Source organism: Ursus maritimus, assembly GCF_017311325.1.
Source record: "Ursus maritimus isolate PB19 chromosome X unlocalized genomic scaffold, ASM1731132v1 scaffold_X1, whole genome shotgun sequence".
Lineage (NCBI taxonomy): Eukaryota > Metazoa > Chordata > Mammalia > Carnivora > Ursidae > Ursus > Ursus maritimus.
This window is the reverse complement of record NW_024423319.1, coordinates 66,603,779-66,613,085: the sequence shown is the minus strand read 5'-3', so window position 1 is coordinate 66,613,085 and position 9,307 is coordinate 66,603,779. Positions and strand designations below refer to the sequence as shown.

Sequence of the window (9,307 nt, the reverse complement as noted above, 5' to 3'; positions counted from 1 at the left end):
AACCTCACGTTACAGAATATGCATTCCCCGCACTGGGTGGGGGTGTGTGGTAAATAATACCCACTACCAATTAACTGGAAATAAAGCCGGAAGATACGTCCCCCGGCCCCAAGCAGCACAAGCCCAAAGAGCAGTATTAAGCACAGAACCCGCCAACCGGGCCTCGATAATTCCCTGGAGTTCACCTCTAACGCCCCCCTTCCTTCAGAGCCGCGCAAGCGTAGACTGATTTTGTTCCTCTCTCCCTCGTGCCCCCGCCTCCAACCCCCCCCCGCGTCTGCCCCAACACGCAGGCGCATCTCTTCAAATCCTGTCCCTACCCCTGTCCTTTCTCTTCATTTTGTTCCCCCTCCTCTTCCAGCACCTCGGCAGGTTCAAACTCTTCTCCGCGAGGGTGGCGGCGATCGAGAGGTCACGTGATGAGCATCCTGCTGCCCAACATGGCGGAGTTCGACACCATCTCGGAACTGGAGGAGGAGGAAGAAGAAGCGGCAACGTCGTCGTCGTCGCCGTCGTCGTCGTCGTCGGTATCGGGGCCCGACGACGACGAGGAAGATGAGGAGGACGAGGAAGAAGAGGAGGACGAAGAAGAAGAGGAGGAGGAGGAGGAGACGCCGCCCCCGCCTCGGGTAGTGAGTGAGGAGCATCTGCGGAGATATGCCCCCGATCCTGTATTGGTGCGGGGCGCCGGCCACATCACTGTGTAAGCAAGAGGGGGCCATGGGGTTTGAAAAAGCTGAGATTTGTCGACAGAGGAATGAGAAGGTGGTCGAGGGGCCTGTGGGGTGGGGGAGGGCTGACTGAGGCATACAGTTAGAAAAGGACACCTGGTCTAAACCGAGGGAGATAGGTGAAAAGGAAGTGAGGAGAATGCAAATGTGATGCACCAACATCAGGTAAAGAGTGAGTATAGGACAGGGAGGTTAGAGGTTTGCGAGCCAGAGGGATTGGAGTAGAGGTGAATCTCCTTGCTTCTGTGTATGCTGGCAAGAAATAGTCTTTAAACTGCAGGATGTACCCGAGGCTTCTTTGCTGCTAAGATTGGTGTGTAGTGGAACACGGTTACTGCTGTGACATGTGACAAGACCTAGGCTTGGATTCTTCAAAACAGAAACATGATATGTTTTGTGAATAATATTATAGAATATCCACCTGCCCACATATTCATTCATCCATTCTGCCTATCTAATCCTTATATGAATGAATATAATAATCCTTTCCATGTCTTGATAACTCCTCATTCTGACATTCATTAAATATCTGACAATTAGAAGTTCAGATTAAGAGGCAGTTGTGAAAAGTAAAAGAGCAATAGATTGAGAGTGGGGGCTCTTGGAAGTTAGTCGCGGCTTTGCTTCTTACTGGCCCTGTGACCTTGCTCAGGTTACTTCCTATTTCTGGGCCTTAATTTCTCCATCTGTAAAAATGAGGGGTGTGGGATAGATGGTTTCCAAAGCCTTTCAGCTCTCAGAAAAGTTAAGATACCTATAGGAGATTTTGTATGCCCAAATATTAAATATGCAGACAAGAAATACTTAATGAAATTATTCTCCCAGGAGCTGAGGTTGATTTTTCTGAAAAGTTATGCAGAGTGACTTTTTTAAAAATGGAAATCTTGGATCATATTTGAGGAAATAAAAGGAGGAGGGACCTCATAGCATAGTAGTTGCAAAGCAAAAGAAAATTTTAATGGCTCTCCGGGCTTTGAAGAGTGCTTTTTCTTTTTTATGTGCTTGGGTTATAAATGCTTGGAAGTTTGAGTGTGTGTCGTGTTCATCCTCTTAACTATGCTGTCTTTTCCTGCATTTTCCTATCACTGCCTCTAATTTTGATAATGGCTCACCTAGTCCCTTCGCTTTTCAGTTTAGTTCATATTATCAGAAATCGTATATCATAATATGCAACACCTCCCCCCATCATGTTAACATTTAATTTTAACATGTTAAATATTTTTATTGTAATATACTTTTGTGATCTTTCCATGAAATTTTGAAATTGTGGAAGAGTTTGGGAAGATTTTTAGACCTGCTTTTTGGTTAGGCAATTATTTTAACACAATTTCTCTTGGTCCAAGAATGTTGCAGATAGCCTACAATGATCAGATGCCAGCCTACTGCGCTGTTTTACTTTTATTCCTTTCATCACTAGGGAGACAATTTATTACTCAAACTAATTATGATTCTGGCACCAAACGTTATTTTCATGCAGACTATTTCACATGACTGAACGGAAAAAACAGGTTTTATTCCAGTCTATAATTTTATATTCCCAACATTCTTCCCCCTCCTTATTTTCTAACATTCAGAAAACAGAGGAGGAGCAAGGAAACAGAATTTAAGTAACCAAAAACTTATTTGGGGTTCCAGTCTACTCTTCACACAATCATGGTGAAGTACTTATCAACCTATTTTCGATTAAAAGCAAAGCACTGACATTTGCTATATCCCGGGCCTTGTGATTGGTATGATGTCCCTCCCAGCTTAAAAATTCTGGAATTAGGAGTGTGAAGTAGCGGTGCTTGCTGGAAGTTAACCGTTGGTATTAATTGAAGCCAAAACCTGAAAAGCAGCAAACCAGTACTTGAACCACTAACCAATGTATATAGTTTGGAAAATTATTTAGTTGTATTGTATACATTCTCTCAACTGAAAAGCACATTCGATGTTAAATGTCTGAGATCTGAAAAAAAATTAAATGTTTAGGAGAAAGTTTTACTGAATCTGAGAAACTGGCCTTTCTATGGTAGTGAAACTTTCCCCTGTATCAGGTAAAGTATGATCCTTATGAAACAGTTAATCTAATTCTGAAACATCGAAAGTAATCAGCTTCTGTTAAATTTTTTTCTAGCATGTGAGTGTTAGAGTTGTCCTATCTGAATGAAATATTTCTTATTCTCTCCTACCTCTTATTTTTTCCATTCTCTGTGTAGTCGTCTATTCTATAGAGGACTTTGTTTCTTTACAAAGTTTTAATTTGAGAACCATGGTTTCAAACTCAGTATATCTTAAGCTATCATTTTCCCTCTCCACATTGGCTGTGCATTCCAGTTGCCCCATTTCTGATCCCGATACCACTACTCTAAACTTCTGGGGTAGTGTTTCACATCCTTGAGTCATTTTAACTTTTCCTTTTCCTTGACGTGTCTAGTGCTACTCTGTCCCAAATTATGTCATCATATCTTTTGAAATGTCCATTAGATTTTTCGTTTTCTTCATTTCTACTGGCACCACTCTAGTTTAGGTTGCCATCAACTCCTGCTTGAATTATTGCCACAGTCTGCCACCTCTCTCCACTCCAATACGTTCTGCACGCTTGTGCCAAACTAATTTTCTTAAAACACAGTTTAATCACGTCACTTTCCTGCTGAAAAACCTGCACTAGATCTTAATTACATCTGAATTCTTACGCTCTCTTCTTCCAGCCTCAGACGTCAAGGAGTTCCTTTGCTTGTCCAAAGCTCACTGCTTCACTTGTGCCTTCTGTACCCTTCTCTTCCAGCCTCCTCCCAAATCTTGCTCCATCAGGCAGCCCTATCTCTCTAATATTACCTCTCTCTGCATCAGCCTATAAACATATTCAGAGTTTCTCTCTTTCTTTAAAAACAAAATAAAACAAAGCTTTCCTAGACCTATGTTCCCCTTTAGCTACTGTTTTGTCTTTCTTCCTTCCTTCTCCAGATTTCTTAAGAGTAGCTACATTCACCATATCTATTTCCTTTTCACCCCTCTGTAACCTGGATTCTGCCATCATGACCACAGCATAAGGGGCAGGGGAGAACTAGCCTTGTTAAGATCACCATGACCCTCTTGTTCCTACATTAGTGGGCATTTTTCATTCCCTGTCTTTCTGGTCCTCACTGTAGTATATGACACTTATGATGACTCCCTCTTTTTTGGAGGCTTCTATTCTGGGGGTCACAAACACACAAGCCTTCAGAGGTAATAGAGGACACAGAAAATGGTGCACCATAAGTAATGATGGGGTCTTAGTTGAACTGGAAGGTGGTATATGTTTTGCCTAAAGGTATTCAAATTCTGATTTTGTAAAAACATTTTGCCAGTCAAACAAACCTAGGAATTCCTTGGCCACTTCACTCTCCTGGGTCTCCCTGTATTTTTCTGGTGATTCTTAAACTCTCTCATTTGTGGGCTTCTCTTACTCTCTTGACCCTTGAATGCCAGTGGTCTCTGAGGTTTTCTTCTCAACCTGCTACTCTTCTCATTCCCTATTCTGCCTAGATGATCTCATCTTGATTCTCATGGTTTCAATTATCTGACATCTCCCAAATATTTATCTCTGTACTGCACTTTGCTCAGACTTTCACCTGGGCTTCCTCACCTGACAGCCCACCGTCATCCTGAGTTCAGCATATTCAAAACAGAATTTATCCCCCCTCACCCTCTTACACCTCCATCCCAACCATTCAAAAAAATCCCTCCTATTTCTGTGTCTTCCATCTCAGTTAAATATACCTTCACCTATCTTGTTATTGATCCTTGGTTCCTCTTTCTCACTTACGCTTATCAGCAAATATTATTAATATATGATCTAAAAATTTCCTCTTTTCCTCCCTACCAGCACTTCCCTGATTTGGGCCCCTTTCACCACCCTAACCAATCAACTTGCCTTGACTCTAAACTCCATAACATGGCATATAGAACTGGACCCAGCCTATCTGTCAGCCTAATCTGCTGACATTTCCCCTTGTGGCTTGTATTTTCCTGTTCATAGCTTGCTGTTTCTTATCTCTTTGCCTCTGCTCAAGCTGGGACCTCCATCTAGAATTCCAGTATCCACTGTCCTTACCCCAGCTTTCCATATGTCACCACCCCCTGCAAGTCTTCTCTGCCCCCACTAAATTGTAAGTTGCAATAGCAGTAACAGTTTTTAGTTCCCTCTGGATCCTCATGGCCTAGCACAGTGCTTGCCCTGAAGTAGACAATCAATAAAAGTGAGTTGAAGGAATATTGGTTCACTTTAGTAACACTCAATATTCCTACCATAATGCATGCTATATTTTAGGCCCTCAGCAAATACTAGTTACTTGAATTATGCTGTGGAGAGTACTTCTGATTCTGAGCAAAGATCTATATGAGTACAGTAATATCACCAGTCCCAGTGATGGGGGTTATGACATGGCCTTACCTCTGAAATCTTTGTTAAGGCATCAGAATACCCCTATCTGTATCATCTTAACATATTGGCTTTTTAGTTACTTTAAAAAGATAGTAATCTTTTAACGTGGAATTAATTATATTTTTTAAGAAGTAGAATAAGCTAACCATACTAATTTTAATTCCAATTCTAAGATGGTGAGGATGAATGGATATTTGGGGATTTTTTTCCTTAAAAAAATATATATGGCAAAATTAACTCTACAGGTTTGAGTTTATAGAAACAGACATAATGAAATGCCTCTTGGAAATATTGTTTCAGAAATACTATACATCTGAGTGATATAACTGAGTATCTACCACTTTTCTTCTTGATATTTCTAGGCTAAGTTTTTGGATCCAATGTATTGAAATACAAGGATAATTATAATCTCATGAGATCTTTTATTTATAGGCATTATCACACTCTTCATAGTACTTAATACAGGGGCACCTGGGTGGCTCAGTCAGTTAAGCATCTGCCTTCAACTAAGGTCATGATCTTGGGGTCCTGGGATCAAGCCCTGCATCTGGCTCCCTGCTCAGCAGGGACTCTGCTTCTACCTCTTCTTCTCCCTCTCACCTTCACCCCCACCCCGGCTCATGCAGACACTCTCTCTTTCTCAAATAAATATATAAAATCTTTTTAAACACCAACATATAGATATTTACCCTTGATAGTAGATCTGTATAGAAGTTAGTAAAGATGATAGGTTACCAATTCTTATAAAACTTGTCTCATTAAAATTATTCTATAAGAGCTAAAGTTATTCCATATAGAATTGAAAAAGATGGCCAAATTTGCCAAACACTGCATTTCTCCAAAAACTTAGACAGCAATTATTGATACTTCTCAAGTCGGTTAATAGAAGGCCTTGTCTATAAACAGTTGTCTTTGAGGAATTACAGTGATGTATTGTTAATATGTGTTTGTATAAGGTAAATATTTTGCAAGATTTTAGAATACTGAAGCTATGGTAACTTGCCATTTTACAGTGTGGCAAGACATGATTATTCTCATATAAAATATTAAAGAGACTTAACTATAATGTTTTTGAAAATATCTTTGAATTTTATGGCATAGGCTTTTCTTTTTCATGGTATAGTAAATAAAGTTCAATGTATACACTTCAGAATTGTTACTAGAAGTACAAGTTTTCTAGTGAAATCATGTTTCTTGTTGGCAGAATTTTACTTGTTTGATCTGTTTTCTTAAAAACCTGAACAAATAAACTTTAATTTGTATAGGGCTTTCAAAGGCTGGTGTGTAGCCATTTCCAAAAGGATTAAAAACAGTGAGGGGTGTGGGGAGGGAGAGAGGAGGGAAGAGCAACTAAGAGGACCTATCCTTCTTTGCTTCAGTTTCCTTTACTCCAAAGAATCATCCAAGAAATTAAACACTTAACAGATAAAATACAGTCATTAGGAACCACCAGCTAGGACAGCTTCAAACACATAATAGGCTCTATATTTAATGAGGCTGATAAAATGGACAGTGTGAGAAGTTCCCAAGTGCGCATTTATCTAATGCTGAAAAACCCCACGTCTCGACTAATGCCTATTGCTAATCAGTAATGGGTAGATGATCTTGTCTAACCTCTGTGGACACACAGTTCTTAATAGTTTGTTTATGAAACAGAGCTGAGGTGTTTATTCAGCAGCAGCCATTTCAACATTTTCCTAGTAGCTAACAAGTGAAATGTTGTGCCTAAGGTTATTTGAGTTAAGTATTCTTTTTAAGTGCTGAGTCTCTAATGAAGAAAGATAAAAGAAATCCCTGGTAGGCAAGAATAGGATGCTACTGTCTTTTAGCCAAAATTTTGAGAGTGTATCAAGCCTAGTTTGCCTATATTTATACCTTTTGAAATAGATATATATACGTATAGGCTTTAAAGGAGTATTTTTAAAAGTAAAATGACTCTTTCCTTACCATTTCTAATATACTTTTTATATTTTAGAAAAGACAGTCCCTTTTTATATTAAAGAAGAATATTAGTAATGTGAATATAGCAAGTATATATTGAGAACTTGAGCACTGGCATAAGCACTATGAAGAATACAGGAAATTGCGTATGGATTCAGAGCACAAGGAGCCCAAAGTGGCCAAGTGGCCATCTTAATTCCCACTTCAACAGAATCATGTTTGCTGGTGCACTGTTGCATTTCTCCCTTTGGAACTAGGTCCTCTAGGACAGTAGAGCGTAAACCCATGAGAACAGGAAACAAGATTTTTGCAAGTAGGTCACTAGAGGTAATAGTGGTATGGTGTCTGTTTCTACCTGTTGATTCCTGGACCCCCAGACTCATGCATCCTGCCTATCGGAGAATGAACACCATATACTGGATGCTGATTCAGAATATAGGCAGTCTTCTGGTGAACCTTGTCAGTACCCTTCAACGTGATGCTAGTACCTACCTGCCACTGTAACCAGGTCTTCGAAAAGCCAGTCCCCTGTTGTATCAAGCTAGCTGGTTCAGGATTGTAGGCAACATGGTAAGACCTGTGAATTCCAAAAAAAACCCAAAAAACAAAACAAAACAACAACAAAAAAAAACAAGACAGGAAAAAAGCAAAGTACAAGCCTTGTTTTACAAAACTAACGGGAAAATTGCTTTTAAGATATTGCTATAGAGCAGCAAAAAATAATGGGAAATATTTAATTAGCTATCGAATTGTATATAGTATAGATTAGAAGCAGCTGTGAGCATTCAGAGAAAGGGGAAATCCATAAAAGCTTGAACATTCAAGGCATTATAGCAGGGGTTGGGGCTTGACTTGAGCCTTGAAGATTCCACAGGATTTAAACTAGGGAGGAGAAGCAAAAGGAGCCACCTGAGCAAAGACAACAGCCAATATGGCAGTTGCAGTGGAAGGGAAGGAATCATTACGAGAATGATTTCAAAGTAACAAATAACAGGATTTGGAGCCACCTTAGAACAAGCAAGCTGCAAAAAATAGGAGAAGGAAGGTGCAAAACCAATACCAAGGTCTAGGTTAAAGAGAGTCAGTGTGTCATCGATAGAGATGACAAATTCGAAAGGGGGGCTAGTTTCCAATTAAAAGATAACATTTAATTTTAGACATGTTTTACTTGAGGTGGTATTGCTTTTAGCAAGATATCTAAATAGAAGTTTTTAATATGCAATTACAGACCAAAGAATGTTGGAAAATGCAGAACTAGAGATATAGATTTGATGGTCATCAGCATAGAAGTGATATCAAAGCTACTAAACATAGATGGACTGTTAAAGTTCACTTAGAAAGACAAGCAGATGACTAAAAGCTAAATTTTTGGAAAAGACAAGAATGTTAGAGGAGAGTGAAAGGATGGGAGAGTGTTAGGGAGTGATCAATAGTGTGGCAAAGCTACAAACGGGAAAAGTTCTAGGAAGAGAACATAAAATTGGCAATAAATAAGACATGATGAACTTGTCTTTCTGAATAAATTTACTCAGTAAGAGATTATTTTCAGTAAAGTGACAGCATCATAAGGGAAATTCTAAACAGTTAAAAAAAAAAGGAGGGAATATTAAGGAAGTGGAAACAGGGATGAAGTTCACTTGTTCCCAGATGCAAAGAGAATAGCAAAGCTCAGAATTTTTAAAATAATAAAAATATTCCATATATTTTAAGAGATACATCTGTCTATATCCTCTACATACTTGATACCTAATAAAAGAATGGCAGCTTGGAAAATCTCTGATGGCAGCAATCTCTAATGGGGGTAGGAACATGGTTTTTTAATTGGCATATAATTACCATACAATGTTATATTAGTTTCGGGTGTATAATACAGTGTTCACCAATTCTATACATTCTCAGTATTCATCAAGATTAAGTGTACTCTTAATCCCCTTTGTTCATTTTACCCACCCCCCCACCCACCTCCCTCCTGGCAACCACCAGTTTATTCTCTGCATTTAGCGGTCTATTTTTGGTTTGTCTCTTTTCTCCTTTGTTCGTTTGTGATGTTTCTTAAATTCCACATATGAGTGAAATCATGTTATTTGTCTTCCTCTGGCTGACTTATTTCACTTAGTATTATATCCTCTGGGTCCATCCATGTTGTTCCAAATGACAAGATTTCATTCTTTCTTATGGCTGAGTAATATTCCTGTGTGTGTGTGTGTGTGTGTGTGTGTGTGTGTGTGTG

The 9,307-nt window shown here is 39.3% G+C and overlaps 1 protein-coding gene across 3 annotated transcripts in view; it reads left to right on the top strand.

Annotated features, from left to right (window-relative positions):
* Positions 1-9,307, top strand: part of CHIC1 (cysteine rich hydrophobic domain 1) — a 65,487-nt gene that overhangs the window by 1,092 nt on the left and 55,088 nt on the right. The window contains exon 1 of one of the 3 annotated variants that reach the window (XM_040630614.1): positions 33-703. The exons of 1 other annotated variant lie outside the window; for it this stretch is intronic. In XM_040630614.1, the coding sequence (XP_040486548.1) occupies positions 420-703 (284 nt within the window). In that variant the 5' untranslated portion in view covers positions 33-419. Of the gene's footprint in view, positions 1-32; positions 704-9,307 lie in introns of those variants that run through there. One more of the 3 variants, XM_040630605.1, reaches the window with a different exon arrangement.